Source organism: Podarcis muralis, chromosome 2 (assembly GCF_964188315.1).
Source record: "Podarcis muralis chromosome 2, rPodMur119.hap1.1, whole genome shotgun sequence".
Taxonomy (NCBI): domain Eukaryota; kingdom Metazoa; phylum Chordata; class Lepidosauria; order Squamata; family Lacertidae; genus Podarcis; species Podarcis muralis.
The window spans coordinates 61593838-61610440 of NC_135656.1; the positions used below are offsets into that span (position 1 = coordinate 61593838).

Sequence of the window (16603 nt, forward strand, 5' to 3'; positions counted from 1 at the left end):
AAGATGGTGGTTCTTTGGGTTAAAGGTATTTTAGAAAACATACTGTCATTCCACAAGGAGCTCAACATGGGCCTCAGCCATCTGAAATAGTAGGTAATGCATGTGTAGAACCTCACTGCTTGTGGGCATGCATTTACAAGGATAAAAACAGGAGACCAAATGCACGTACTTAGTAGTAAGTGGCACTGAACTCAATGGGACTTAATTCTGAGTAGGTATGTCAGATTGTGCCATCAAGGGTGGTGGTGGATGGAACTTCTAGAAATCCTGGACATGGAGTTGAGCATCTGAAGAGAGCTATCAACTCATGCTAACAAAAATATTTTAAAAAGATGTTGTGAATATCTGAAAGGCAGAAATAAGTGGTTTATAAGGAACTGGTATCAGAAAATCAGAACCATCCTTGGTTAAATAGAGGCAATTAGAGCATATGGAGTCACAAGTGGAAGGAAAGCAGTCATCTTTCCATAATCAGGCTAAAAATAATCTCAAATCATCTGTCAGAGGAGCTGGAAAGGGCACAGGAAATAGTTGTAGAATAGGGCCATCACCTCTTTGCCTGGGCCCTTGCTTCTTTAACAGTAATAATAGGAATTAAAGGCCCAGCAAACAACAGAGACAATGCTGCTCTAGAATAATGTCTCATACACCTGAGCTTCATGTGTTCAAAACCTGGGAAGGCAAAATGAATAAATATTCCCAGAGGCACAAGGCAATCTGATCTGAGGGAAAATTCCTTCTTGACCACAAATACAGCACCATTGCCACTTGAGCTCATTCACTGCCGCAGGCAGCATTAAGGTTTTGGCACACTACTACAAAAAGCACTGTGTGGTGGTGTGCTAGTTTGGCACTGCCCAAAACTAACCACATGACTGGCTTGAGAACTGGAAACCACCAGGTTTCATTTAGCAATGAAGACAGGACTGAAATGAAAGTTGATTCCATCCAATGACCTGTCTGTGACTGTGACCATCTTTGATGTGCCAGCACCCCTCCCACCACTGCATAACTAAATAAATAAATATTATATAGGAAACACTCATGGAACAGGAAGGTACCTTTTCCCTTACCACCACTGCTGCTCTGACAGCAAGAAGCTGTTGTTGCAATCATCCCCATCAGTAGCATGGGCAGCTAAATAATAATAAATAGTAATAATAATAAAGGGTTCAATAATAATAATAAAGGCTCCAATACTTTGGCCACCTCATGAGAAGAGAAGACTCCCTGGAAAAGACCCTGATGTTGGGAAAGATAGAGGGCACAAGGAGAAGGGGACGACAGAGGACAAGATGGTTGGATAGTGTTCTCGAAGCTACTAGCATGAGTTTGACCGAACTGCAGGAGGCGGTGGAGGATAGAGGTGCCTGGAGTGCTCTGGTCCATGGGGTCATGAAGAGTTGGACACGACTAAACGACTAAACAACAACAATAAAGGGTTAGCATGGTTTGTGCTGAATTAGAGTCAATGTCTGATGCCATAGGAGAAGCAATTCCCTGCTGAACAACTGAGACGAGATTATTTTACCACATTACCTGTTTTAGAGCACTGCAATTTCTATTAATAAGTTCTCATTCTTCTGAATGTAGTGGCACCTACACAGTTACTTCTCCACAACATTCCTGAGCTGCAACAACCCATTTTATTTTAGTGCTTATTACAATTCTTGAAGCACAAAGGATTGCTCACCTTGTTTTTCTGAAGCTAACTTACAAAAGGCATGGATAAATCTTCTGAAATGCCTAGTGTTCACTTAAATGTCTCTCTGCCAGAATGACTGCATTTGTCAGGGCAATTCACAAAACAAAGCAGTAGATGGATTAAACAACTCCCATGGGATGCACTAAACTAAAGCTATTCACTATCCCTGATAAAATAGGAGAAAACATTTAAATTATATTCTATGTTGCATATTGGCAAAAGCCACAAATCTTGGGCTTAATATGCAGTCCTGTTCCTATCTCTAGCTATGCAGTACCAGAATTGGTCTCTTTCTGCCCTCTGCCCTTTTCCTGAATAAATATTAGCTGCCATTTGTTTTAAGCCTACTGAGACAATGACTGCATGACATAAATGCACTGGTTCCAATTTGCTTCTGAGCTCAATTCAAAGTGTTGGTGATTCCCGTTAAAGTCCTAAACTGCTTAGGTATGAGATACCTTAGGTCAGAGGTTCCCAACTCACCCCACCCTCCATGGAACACTTAAAATATTGCTAAATAGGGTCTTAGCGGACCATTTAATAATTCTATTGTAACAACTGTAATGCAATGTACTAGATGTGCTAAATTTCATTGCTTTTATTTTTAGTGTATTACCATTTTAATTCCATAGAATTAAAATATTTACAATAAATATTAAAATCAAATTAATGGCTGTGCCATCTCCAGTCTTCAGCCACAAATCCACAGACATGCCTGAATGAGGCTCATAGACCACTAGTGGTCTATAGACAAGAGTTAGACCTTAAGATTTAGGGATTGCACCTTCTTCCTATATTATCTTGCCTTACTATTCTTCTTAACTGCCTGCTGTAAAATTGCTGAACACCACAGAACACAAAATTGACTATGTGAAAGTACAGTTTGTGAAGTATCATGAGATGAGAATCAGGCAGATGAGCTTACTTTTAATTTGTCCACTGGTTCCTTATCTGCCATGTGGTCACATGATATCTAAGTAAAACAGGAAATAAAATGCACGAAGAGCCATCTGAGATACCTAGAAGATAATTTTCTGTGTGCCGAAGATTTCATCCATTTTCTTGAAACACTGGAGAACAGGTATTTCAGATTGTCTCACCAGTTGTGCACTGGGATTTGCCAGGCAGTGAAATTCTCACGTATACAGAGCAATGGAACACCATTAAGCAGGCACAGGCTGTTTTTAAATAGCTTTTTATTGAAATGTATTACATTAGCAAATCCTAACTTAAAGGTATACACTATTAACATATCAGCATATACCACATAGCTACAATATAGTAGTATACTTACATCAAAATATGTAGACTAAGAATTTTTGTGGCTGCCAAGCTACAGCTCATCACACAGATTTTAAAGTTTAGATTGTCAAGAGGGTGGCATACTGCCTGCACATGCCTAGATTAGAAACAAGGCAAATAATCCTTTTCACTTTGCCAGACCTCTAGTAGCTTGTTTGTATTTTTCGGCTCTCTGTTGTTCATACTGGTATAATTCACAATATGGCAATGAGGAATTCAAATACATAGGCCCTGCCATTGTATTTTACATACACGCTGTTTGATAGTTTAATCACTTTCACTCATCACATTGCAAAAGACCTGCTAAAAGTTATTCTCACTGCATTTTGTGCATAGTTAATCTTGGCCTGTACCTGGGGATCCTGAGCAGACACATGAGCCTTACGTACAGAGTTATCCACTTAAATTTTCTATCTGGGCTAACCGTCTGGATTCAAGACTGCTGGTTGTAGTTACATGAGCTCAAATCATGATTAAGCACATCCACTGAACTGTGTGCTGATACAAATGCAAACTGTTGGTTCAGTGTAACTAAATATCCATACAAATAGCTTCTATGGATAACCACAAACCTAATGATTGCATGCATAGCCCTTAAGTGGCACAAGAAGGGCATCTAGCAGATATCCATTTATTTTGCTGCTAAGTTGACCAAACAACTGGGATACCGCTAGCTTTGTGCACTTCAGAAGAGTTATTTATTTTCTCCTAACATATAAGGCTTAGTGCAGCAATTTTAATCACCAGAGTGAGCAATGTGCAGATGTAGAGAAGAGAGGAAAGCAGGTCAAATGTTTAATTCTGGTGGCAGCATTTCCTCTTAAACCCACAAGTGTTGATTTCCAAATATCCACAGATTTTCTCCTCCCCCTCTTTTTCTTGGCTGGGCTCCTGTGGTTTCAGTTGCTGCATGACAAGAAGGAACTTAGCAACTGCAGCTCCCCCCACCCAAAAATGACTGCAACTTTATGCCAAGAGAAGTTGTACAAGTTGCATTTTAGCCTGGCATGCAGCTGTGAAAGGCACAGGAACTCTTTCAGAAAAAGCTGGCAAAGCCTTCATATACAGCAGAGGTGGTGTACCTACCCCTGACCATTAGCCATACTGTCTGAGACTGATGGGAGCTGGATTCCAACAATATTTGGAGAGTCTGGATAAAGCCCAGGTATGAGGGTTATTCATCACGCTCCTGTTAATTATAACCACCACCATCATCTCTAAGACAGCACAGCCTAACTACCACATAGCAAGTGCCTCTTCTCTTCACTTCCCAGAACTGAAGGAAACTTCACTGACCTTGGAAGTGGGGCAGCCAGAGCCATTCCAAAGGATTAGATTATATGCTAGAAAAATGGCAACTCTTTTCTCCAAGCTACAGAGCTGAGTGACAGTTATTTGACATGTGCTTTTCGTTAATGCAGATCAACCTCATCAGCGTGTTAACAAATGTGATAGCTGGTGTGTGTTTTTTAGGTTCTTATACCCTCTTACAGGGATTGTCAGAAGTGCTCAAATTACAGGGAGCTCGGAGAGGGCCTGATCCCCTTCACTACTGTTTTTGGGAGAGTGCAGGGGGCCCATAATCTGACTAAAATTGGGCAGTCTCAGGAGTTGAGGCTTGTGGGTTTTATAAAGGACCACTATCTTCTTTCCCCCCATAATTTGAGCAGATCTCAACATAATAAGAACATGGTTTTAGCAATCTAGGTGCTTGATGGAACACAACATCAATAGCTGGCATTTGCTAAAATCCCATCATTGACATGACTGGCAATTCTAACGGGAGAATCATTGACCCTTTATACTAGCGTAGACATTCTGAACTCATTGGGAGTATGCCAATTTAATGAGTCAGCAGATCATCCCTTTAAAATGCCATTCCACTGTATTCTATTGTCTGGATACATCAAAAGAAATAACATTTAGGAGAGTTACAAGCATGGCCCATCAAGCATAAGTGAACAAACACTAAATAATAAAAAGAGAGGCAGACAATCAGAGTACAGATACAGTAACAGATCACAATGCTTTAGCCAACATGGTCTAGCACCCCAGAGGGCCTGACATCTATAGGGAAAACTGGGAAGATATATAAGCAAACAAGCGAACAAACATGTAAGCATTTACATAGCACCATCCATGCAAGAAGCTTGCCATTCTTAATAAATATTAATGAATGAAGTCTCACACTATTCCTGTGAGGTAGGTATTATTACCGTATTATATATGAGGAAACAGAAGCATTGAACATAACTTGCTTGTTTAGCGCTTGGATGGAACTAGATATTTCCTGTTCAAAAACTCACTTGTTTCCTGCCTGGTGCATGTGAATCCTACACCAGATCATCATCTTTTTACTGAACTGATAGGAAAGGGAGCTAAGCCCCTCCTATAGCAAATGCACAGGTGTGCTAATAGCAATACACCATGTACATTCTGCTAATTGTGCCAGTTTCAGAACACAGTAAAATCTGAGTTTACATACTGCTAGTTTACTGCAGGTCAGTTTCAACTGATGTCATCCCTCTGCAGTCTAAGCTGAAATATCAGGGAACCTATGCTTTAAGTAGCCATGTGACAGAAGGGAACTCAAGAGGTGCAGCTCCCCCCCCCCCCATCACTGCAACTGTATACTAGGATAAGCTTTACAAACGGAGCACTGCCAAAAACAGGCTGTGTGGTTCAAGTGGCACTGTTTTGAAGAGAAGCAGCGATCCTTGGTACAACTGCACGACCCATTAGTGCAGTTGTGCTGCTTCAGTACAACTATAATACAGTTTTGACTGCACCAATCAACTGCAAATAAATAAATACAATCTAAGAGGGTGTGAAGCCCTTTCCACACGTATGGGAGTGACAGGAGGGTAGACAAGCCTTCTAACTGCAAATGTTTTACAGGCGAAGTACAGCTTGAAAAAGGAACAATAAAACCAAACTCTCTTGTTAGCTGCTAAGTTTTGTACAGAAAGGATTATGCCTACTTCATTTACCCCAATAGCACCTAATAGAAGGCCATCCATAATACGCTGATTTCACCAAATAATAGGTCAGTTGAAGAAAAGGTTAAAGTAGGGGATACAGCAATGTCTGCTTGAAAAGTTGCTATATATCTGTTTTTCTTTCCTATGTAGGCCAAACAATAGGACTCAACAAGTTTTCATTGTTTAAACATCAGATGAATGCCTGGAGAGCTGATTTACCACCTTCTTCCCCACTAGATGTCACTGTAAACAACTGAACGTCATGGAACCATGATGCAGATGCTTCTTAGTTACTTTGTATAATCTCTGTAAATTCACATAGGGCACATCAATGAAGTCTTGCTGCGAAAACAGAGTCTTTGTATAGGACTACATGTTTTAAATATGTTGATATGCCCTCTGGATAGAGATGGACTCATAACTGCTGTGAAAAACAGTATTATTGGGTGTGGGAGGGTGTGGCACACAAGTTAGAACATGAATCAGAAAATGAGCAAGGGAAATTATTAAGTAGGAGGAATAATTAGGAAGCAACAATGAATGGAACAAGTTATTAAGGGAGTCTCTGTCACTGGGCATTTTTAAACAAGGTTAGAAAAATACTATTAACAGTGGTTTATATGTAAATACACTTATTCAGGAGTAGATAGATTAGATGCCTTATGACCTTCCAGCTCTAAAATTGTGCAAAACAAGCCTACCAGCTTCCTTTATCACAACCAATAAAAACACAGATGCCAAGGTAAAGTGGTTTGCCTCCTATGGAAGGAAGAACACTAGCTGTCTAAAGTCCAGGAATGGAAAAAAATGCTCATCTTTAAAAGTGGGAAGGCACCAACTTTTACTATCCTTTTCCATGCTCACACACTTTGCTGATTGCATTAGTCAATGATTATTTTTAGTCCAGGCTAGATTGAATACACCCTTCTCTTTCTGGCACAAAGGTGGCAATAGTGGTATAAAACAGACTTTCATTTATTTGTAGGGTGGATATGTCCATGGGTTACTATTCTGCCTAACTAAAGTATTTGCAGAAACCATTTATCCAAAGTTACTGTTTTACCCACATTTTTGCCCTCACTGCAACAGTCAATTTGTATATGTATGGTTCCTATTCCTATTCACATTTTTTAAAATCACATTTTCTTAGGGCTGTTAGTCTTAATTGTGCGTGCCTATCTCCTAGGAATTTACAAGTGAAACAGGCTTTTAATATACGCACACCTTTTAAAAATAGTTTGTGGATAATGGTCTTGTTCATGTATTAGCCCTCAATCCTGTGAATACGCTGGAGAAGAAGGTGCATGTCAGTTAGCTCAGTTGGTTATGTGGTGCTGATAACGCCAAGGTTGCAGGTTTGATCCCCATCTGGGACAGCTGCCTATTCCTGCATTGCAGGGTGTTGGACTAGATGATCCTCAGGGTCCCTTCCAACTCTATGATTCTATGACTTGACATGCCCTATAACTATCCCTCCTCTCCCTCCCACCCCTGCCCCATGAACATAAGATGAGACAGTGTCTCATGCAGAGGCAAGGGGAAATCATGTGAAACTGGCTTGTGAAATCAAGTTGTGAAATTTGGGCCTTTTCGTGAACTGTTCGCTGTATGTGATGCGTGGTGGGTGAAAAGAGTACATGTCTGCTCCACAATGCGAAAATGCCTGTTAAGTGTGTGGACCAGACCACAGTCTATCATTGCTACAATTTCCTCCAGCTGCAATAATAAACCCCAGAAAAGTAACAGGAAAAGGAGAGGACATAGCTTCTATCAACTGAGCCACAGTTTACTTTACTTGTAATAGTATAGCCTCTACATACCTGTGCAGTTCTTGAACAAAGTGACAGTTAGGGAATTAGATAATAAAAACAATATAAGTCTTAAGTACTACATCTGCTAAAATGCATTCTTAACTAGGTAAATTAGTTATCATACACATATAGGGAGAAAACATCGAACAAGGATGTGTGCAATTAACTAATCTTTCAAATGAACTGCCTGAAATCTTTGGGAGTGTAATAAATTTAGAAACAGACATGCCCCACCCCCGTGCCTGCATTACCTGTTTTTGTGTTACCTATAAGTAGCCACACCCAGATATTAATAAAATGCATGCTCTCTAGAAAGTTGCAGAGCAGGACCCAGTCTCTGTAGTTGGCTAGGGGTACTTGTGCAATGCTGGATGGCAAGGCACATGAAGAATCCCTTTTGGAAGAGCCACTTCCTCACATTTTTTCCTTACATGTGATAAACTCTGAAGAAAAAAAACATGTATAGCACAATTCTTATATTGGGCTAAGTATTTGCTGCACTTTTTAAGTGAGAAGACTGAACAGCCATTTCACATGTAATATAAACATCTTTAAAAACTATGCAAGCTGTTTTTTTGCTTGGAGTGTAGCCAAATATAAGCAGGATGGGAGTTTCAAAACTTGTGTTTATGTACAAGCCGATTTCCCCAGTTGTCTTTTTATTTTAAAAATACTGTTTTTCACAACAGTGTCAATGGCAAAATAGTAGGTTCACAAGACCAAATCCATCTCAACCCCACCCTGCCCACCCCAAATTTGGGCTGATTATGTACAAACATTCTAGTCTTGAGAATGAATCAATGTGTGCTCACATCATGGTCTGACCTGTGTTCAGAAATCTTGATTATTATTATTATTTTTTAAAACCCATCATGGGCTACGGTAAATAAAAGAGTGAATGATACTGTCAAGATAAAATATATGCCCCTGAACGTAAGCCACCATTGTTCTTAAAGGGCAATACATAATACTTAAATTAGAGCTCATCCCCTACTGCATTCTCTCTCAAGATAGCAAAATATTTTATGTTTGGGAAGATCTATCGGGGAAGGAGGCCCAATCTTGATGACATCTACTTAAGGAATCATTGAAGTTTAAGCAGCACTAGGCTTTTCCGAAGGGTGCTTTCTTGTGAATTCTGGGGGCTTGTTTGTTTGCTTTTATTGTTCAGAGGGATACTACAATTTACAGCTCAGACAAAAGCCACATTTGAAAAGCTACAATTGAAGGCTTTTCTTGATTGCTGCCCATTCCCAAGTTATCAGGACACAGAATATGCTCCAGTGGCAACTGTCAAGGTTCTTCATGAGCCAAGAGATGTTGAACGGCCGCAGTAGGGCGCAACATTCTGAGTCAGACAGATAACTCAATAGTAACTACAGTTTGTTTAAGGCTTCCATGTTTCCCTTTCATTGCTCTATTTTCTTAGCTTCAGGCACTGCCACCAATGCCTCAGATACCAAAAAGAAATATTAGTAAAGTGGCCAGCTGTAGTTCACTGAATTCTGATTGCCCTGCCTCATGTTCTAGAAACGAGAGAGGGCAGAGCATAGCTCAGTGAGAAAACATAGGTTTCGCATGCAGAAGATACCAAACTCATCCATGGTAGTGCCTCTATTTTAAAGCATTTGGGGCAGCAGGCCTGGGATTTGGGGCAGCCGGCAGCCAGAACAGGCAATATGATGCTAGAGGAGCCAATGATCTGACTCTATAGCAGCAGCTGTATATGTTCAAACAATAGCTCTCTCCTTGATTTGGAGAGCAAACATTGTTTATATCTAGCAAACAATGCCCTAAATCATAAGTTGCCTTATTCATCTGTATAGAATGATTCCAGCTTGAAAATCCATTAAGTTAGGAGGAGGAGGAGAAGCCTGGATCTTGCTAAAAACAGTATAAGTTTGGTTAAAATAGTGGCCTGAATCTGTTAAAAACATGACTATGATATTACCATTCACCCGTTAAAATGCAAATACAAAGGAATGTAATTACACTTAAATCTCATTGAAATCAACCACTGATTGAACTACATTTTCTCTGTGGACAAAGAATTATTGGTATTTTTGCTTCCAATTACCATTTTCTAAAAGTTTATCCAGTTAATATATTTTATTGCCTTTCAGGTTATGGGCCTACACAGTGACCTTTGAACATTCCACAACATCCTGCCAAACACCCAGTCTTAAATACTTCAATGTTATGGCTGTAAGAATTCAGTAAAGTTCAGTAACAGTTCAGTTTTAAAATTAACTTCAGCTAGTTAAAATTTTAAAATCAGGTAAACTACTGTGATTTATTATATGTGAGTAATTGCAGATGTATAGTTAATAAAAGGGATTGGGCAGGGGCAGAACCTGTTTTAGGCGTTTTTTAACCAAGATTCTAGCTATGCACTAAAAACTCTGCAATACGAGAGCACTTTACATACACTTCTTTCATAAGATGCTTTCTTGCCATCAGAGAAGTGTATGGTATTGGCAGTTTGTAAAAGGAAAAATGAATGCTAGACTTTGTGTGTCCATTTAAATAATATCATTGTAATCAGTATTACTGATCTTCTCCACTAAATCATCAAACTTTCATTCACAATACTTCAAGACTGTGCTTTTAAATAGATTTTGTAAAGAATCTCTCACAGTTCAGTGGAGTACATTAAAACTTACCTGGCACATATAACAAACGAAACGGCTGCCAGTGCTAAGTCCCTAAGCTCTGTATCACCCAGTTAAGAATGATCAGACACACAATATGGCCATCTCAGCAACACAGAAAGGGCATTCCTGCTAACGAAGAAACACTTAGCTTCACAGAGCTAATTTCAAGTCTTTGCATAAAACTTTCAGCATCACAACATTTCAGGGCAGGAGATCTTGTGAAAGCCCGCTTTCTGCAGGAGAAAAACAAGACATTTTTCATCTGTAAGCTGCCTGAATGGAACGAGACACCCACGCAACATTCCTTACCTTTTCTTTTGGTTTTCAATTTCTTCAACAATCAAGATTCATAAGAGCATTAAGTGTCCACACTACAAGCATACCACTTCTATCTCTACAGCAGCTCAGATTTGCAATGGGGGGAACGACTATTCTCAATTGTTACATTTTATGCAGCACCCACAGTAGGAAAAGCTACTTTAGATGCACCATCGCATAATTTTGTTCTGAATTGCTATTTTTTGCTTAAGCAACACTGCCAACTACTTAAAAAACACACACCCTATAGTCTTTGTTCTTTTAGCTGTCCATTTTTGCATCAGTTGGAAAGTTTATTTCCTACAGCCACTGTCCCATTCTAGTAAATATGGATTTACTCCTGGATGTCAAAGTAGCAACTGCATTTCCTCCATACTGGATTCATACTGTTGATGTCCTCTGGAACAGGTGTAGCTTCAGAAAAGTGTTTGTTGCTTTATGATTAGTTATCTCAGGTAAAAATGTATGAAGGATGCTTCCAGTTCTTTCAGTATGTAACACCAACGTAAGTGGCTTTTTAAAAATCAGAGTGAAAAAGTACACACCTTTTAAAAAAACAAGCAATAACCTATTTCTGATTCCTGGGTTCTTCTTAAGAAGTCTTAATCATCTAAAGATCAAATATTGGTTTTATAAATTTCAGCAGCAGCATCAGTCTGAGATTCCTTCAGCAGGAAGGCTGTAAAAATGGCTGTTTTTGTTTGTTTGTTTTTTTGCATTCTTTCTAAGCAGCTTTTGTTCATATTTAACCGCAGCAATGAAGTAGGAACCCTTATCCCCCACCCCTGAAAAATCCTGTACGAATATTGCAGGCTGTAATGCTGCTGTAACATTGGCTTGTTCTGCCATCAGCTTGTTAAATGGAAAGCTGGAACATTAATACATTTCTCATAGATCCCTTTGGAATGGGGATGTTCAGTGTAAGATCAAGGTTAGAATGAAGAATAATTGGAGCGCTTTGGGCATGTAGCCTACCACCTCCTCCATCAGGCAACTAAGCTGGCAAACACTGCAACTTTTTTTTTTTAAAAAAAGAAGAGAAATATCATGTGCCTACTCGAGAGGTGACTGTTGTACAAAATTAAAACTGAGAGTAGGGCAAAACCTCTAGCATACCAACACCATCCCGCTGGCACTGCTAATGACAACTTGGTCACTCGGCAACCTCCAACAGCCGACTTTGTGCACACACTTCATCCGTTTACAGATGCCATCCTTGGATATTGCCTCAGCTGAGCTTCACCTTTGCAGCCTGGCAGCCAGGCACATGTTCTGGAAAAGGCAGCTCTTCTTCAGACAAAGGACACCCATGGAAGGAGTACACAACAATAGGAATGAGAAACGGAAAAGGAAAGGGGAAAGAGAGCAAAGCAAGAAGAATGCAGATCCCCTTCAGGTCTTGTTCTCATCATACATGTCCAAGACAGGTTCAATGGAAGAGAAGTCATTCTCATAAACCAGGCTCCGAGGAGAGAGGGAATTACGGTGAAAGAAGTGGCCACCTAGGAAAGAAGCAACAATAAAAAGAATCCTATTAGAAACGAGGCAGAAAAAACGAAGCGACTCTGCTAACAACAAAGTTTACGCATTTCAATCTACTTTTATACCAAGGTCACAGAAATGCAAAAGAAACATCAGTTTTTTAAAAAAATTAACCATCGTAATCTGGGATATGTGAATTATTGGAAAATTAGAAAGACCTCTCTTTTTCCAGTAATAAACCCATTGCATACTTCTGTATGGACATTGTAATACTACAGGTTTAATAAACTCTCGGCTGATGACATGTAGGTGTGATCTTTGGATGAAGGGCAGTATACAATTTTAATAAAATAAAATAAAATTCAAGGTAGCCTGTGTATGAAACAGTTGCCAAGAAGGGCTGCAAGGCTTGTGTGCAGAAGCGTGCCACTTGTGTTTTGTGAAGCAAGCAGTCAGTGCTGTTACATATTAGACACCTGGAAAATAGAACTTCTGCAATGTATCCAGATCTCTTTCATCGGTCACAGTATGAACAACTGCAGAGGGAATGCTCCCCACAACCCGGCATGAAAGAATATTTTGCTCCAACTGCCTGTTACTTGGGACTGCAGAAGCACACTTTGCCCCTTCCCCGACACCAGGCAGATAGCCTATGCTCACAAGGCAGGCAATGACAGTCTTATCTTTAAACATATGTATAACACTTAAAAAGTTTAGGTGTTTTCTAAGTGTTAAATATTAATACCATTCTATCCTTTTACATCTGTTCAATAATCTGGTTACAGATCTGCCTCGTGTCACATTTGTCTATCAAGTTCTCTCTCCATTCGTTTTCTTCAACACAGACTGTCCATTTTTGTTAGGAAATCCTTGACACTTTCCTCTTTTTTATTTGGGTCATTTGACCCACATCGCTCTGTATTCATCAATTCGTTGTAAGCTTCCAAGACATTTCTACCATCCCTCTCATCCAAACTTTTACCTTAGTATTCCCCTCACCCACCCAAGACCCAGCAAAGAAGCTGCTTACATCACTGTAGTAAGATGCTGGAAAAAACAGATTTCTGCTACAGTTAGTTGACTGACAGTCTAAATTGATTTCGATCAGAGGTTTGCTTCTCACTGCTGTGAAAGCAGCAGTATGGGCTAAATTTAAACACAGCCATGGGCTTTCTGACTACAAATTGGTTCAATTTTCCTGATCTCTGTGATGAAGACTATATGCCTACTCTCAGAGTGCACTAAGAAAAAGCTGTCATCAAATCTTGCTGTTACTAGCATGAGGAAGGCAAACACATGTGTTATGTGCTTATTCTGTTGCCTTAAAGCAATCTGAAGCTTGCTTATAACTATAGCCTCTCCCTGCAACTCCAAGTGCCGGAAATGGAGCCTAGTAAAGGACATGTTGCCTTGAAGATTGAAGGTTCTCTTGCCTTTTGATTGGGTTTCACAAGACAAGCCCATATCAAGAGACAAGAAAAGGACTGACCTACATACATTTCCCCCTCCTCCCGTTCATTTAAAAATTCTTAGCTTATTTGTTTGCTAGCACAGCAACTTCGCTACATGTAATGAACAAAACAGAAATCTAGAAAGAACTGACCAGGTTCACTATGCTCATGAGGTCTGTTTCAAATGTTACAAAACTGGCTAATAAAATCTACATGCAGGCATTCAACATACAAAGAACCCATTTTTTCAGCTTTTCAAAACAAAAAAAAGGCAAAACAATGTTTTGAAAATTCACGTGGTACTTCCTTCCTCCTCAATTTGACTTTTTCACATTTTCTAAAGCAAAGTCACTTCCTTATTTGTGACATTTCTCTGAATGTTTCAAAGACATTTTGAAAGATTCTATTATGGAAACTTTAACACACTTCATTTCTAATTAATAAAAGCTGCTTTCTCAGCTGACGTTTCCTGACAGCTACAAATTAAGCTACTATTTTAATATAGATGTTGGCTGCTTTCCCAAGTTCAAGAAGTACTTTTAAATCCCCAGCCCCAATATTTCTTAAAAAGCATCATAAAAAAGGAACGCCAGCTCCCTTTTTGATAGCTAGAAATGCAAACTGGCTTATTTTAATTAAACACAGTACTAAATTCAAAAGTAGGTTAAACTTTGATTGAACAAAAACACAAAAGGTTCTGGCTTTGGCCAGCTTATGCCTTTTTGTCTGCCTGATTCAATAGTCAATCTCATTAAGTCTGACATTAGCTTTTGGCTGGAAATCAAGAGCCCAACAGCTCTACATTCACTAACAAGGCCACTGTGGATTTTCTTTATAAAGAGCTGAATGATTCTTACTCTATGAGAAAAGAAGAAGAAGAATGTGCTGTGTTCAATGGCTTGGAAGTGCAAGCAAGCACCACTACTGAAAAAAGCAGCAGGGACATGAGATTTTGTGTCACTGACCCGATTTGAAATGGAAGAGCTTGCTGTGGAAGCAATCCTATACACCATTCATTTCCAATCACAATAGCTGAACACACTTTCACATTAGTGTTCAGTGTTGATTCCCTTAGAGAATAATTTGTGATGTAGAAGTAGCAGAGAAGGGACAATCAGGTGGTTTGCAAGGAGTCAATTTTATTTAAATAAATTTCTTTTCCAATCTTTGATAAAGTTAAATTTAGAATTGTCAAGGGCAGCTGTGCCACACCCTGAAACTGAGGTCTCCCTGCAGGAGGAGCAGAATCCTGCCCAGTTGATCGCGATGCAGCCAGTGATTCTAAAGGGCCACTGGATCTGGATATTCTTGCCCCAAATCAGCTGCCCAAATTCCTGGCCTGCTCGCAACACCCACCCAATCCATTTCCCCCAACGCCACAGGAGAAGAGTCAAGAGAGAAAAGAACATGCATGTATACCTATATACATTATACACCTATTTCTTTATTGATACATCATGTTTTTGCCAAAACTCTATTTAACCCCAACAACAATGAAAGCTATCTAACCAGACAATTTCTTCTTTTCCTGAATATTTTTTCGAACAGCAGAGAGCTGAGGTAATTTAGGTTGTTCAAGCGTTAGATTTTGTAATAACTTATCTAAAAACAGACCACAATTGCCATTCTTTATATGCAGAAGTATTAAGGAATGAGAAACGGAAGACAAAACCATGAGGATGCCATGTTGTTGAAGCTTGTATGAGAATAATAATCATAATAAAAATGAAATAACACAAGCTAAATGTTTATGTAGCTATAAAACAGTATATATCCTACACCTGGTATTTCCAGTTGTAACCTCTGAACAAATTTGGAGTCATAATTATTTAAGTCCCAAATATTGCAAGAGGAGTTTCACTTATGGAAAGGCGATTGCTCACCTCTTCTTTTCCACTACAACCCCCAAAAAGCTACCCTTGAGGACTGAGATACCTTCTCAAGATACGATACAGGGAGCTGGAACAAGGGAGGATTAGCAGAAATCAAGCCCTCCTTCCTTTAGCAAGAACTGCTTCCCATTTGTGTTAGTGTTTCGTGGAAATCCATAAAGTGAGTGCCTTTTTCTAATTTATAGGTTAGCTTTGGCTTGTATACTAAGCTAAGCAAGTTCACAGAAGGAATGTTTGCTACCCTCAGACTTCTGAAAAGACTCTGTAGAACAGGCATCCCCAAACTCGACCCTCCAGATGTTTTGGGACTACAATTCACATCATCCCTGACCACTGGTCCTGTTAGCTAGGGATGATGGGAGTTGTAGTCCCAAAACACCTGGAGGGTCGAGTTTGGGGATGCCTGCTGTAGAAGATCAAAGGGCCCTCCTGAATAATATAAAATGGAGCATGGTGGGCTACTAGAGGAGAGAAAGAATGGGATACTTTACTCCTAGGATAAGTTAACTTATCTTAGGATCCAACCTCAATTTTAGGCAGTTCGTCCTCTCTGCAGCAGCACCAGGCCTGCACTCTATTTCCAACATTTCTCCGATGAAAATAGGGATATCCTATTCCATACCCTCCAACATTTATCTGATGAAAATAGGGACATCCTAAGGAAAAGCAGGACATTCCAGGATCAAATCAGAAACTGGGATGGCTTCTGCAAATCCAGGACTGTCCCTGGAAAATAGGGACACTTGGAGGGTCTACATCTCATGTTGTTTAAGAGGGCCTTCTTGACTTTTCAGAGTAGCTTTCTGCGGAAGAGCAGGCATGCTGGCAAAAGGAAGGGACCTAAAACTTTCCTCCTGCAAACTTCTGTGTTAACTTTTAGTTCAAGGAACTAAGCCTTGGATTTACAGGAGAAGTATAAGATCAAAATCTGATACATGTCCATACATTGAACAGAACGAGGTGGAAACATTCACTGGATGGGGGGGGGGGGACCACTTTCCACTGAT

The 16603-nt window shown here is 39.7% G+C and overlaps 1 protein-coding gene across 1 annotated transcript in view; it reads right to left on the reverse strand.

The window, feature by feature from the left end:
• Window positions 1–2884: 2884 nt before the first annotated feature.
• The window catches only part of RNF130 (ring finger protein 130), a 44322-nt gene continuing 30603 nt past the window's right edge, over window positions 2885–16603 (reverse strand). The window contains exon 8 of the mRNA XM_028718260.2: window positions 2885–12273. Within this exon, the coding sequence (XP_028574093.2) occupies window positions 12164–12273 (110 nt within the window). The 3' untranslated portion in view covers window positions 2885–12163. The remainder of the gene's footprint in view (window positions 12274–16603) is intronic.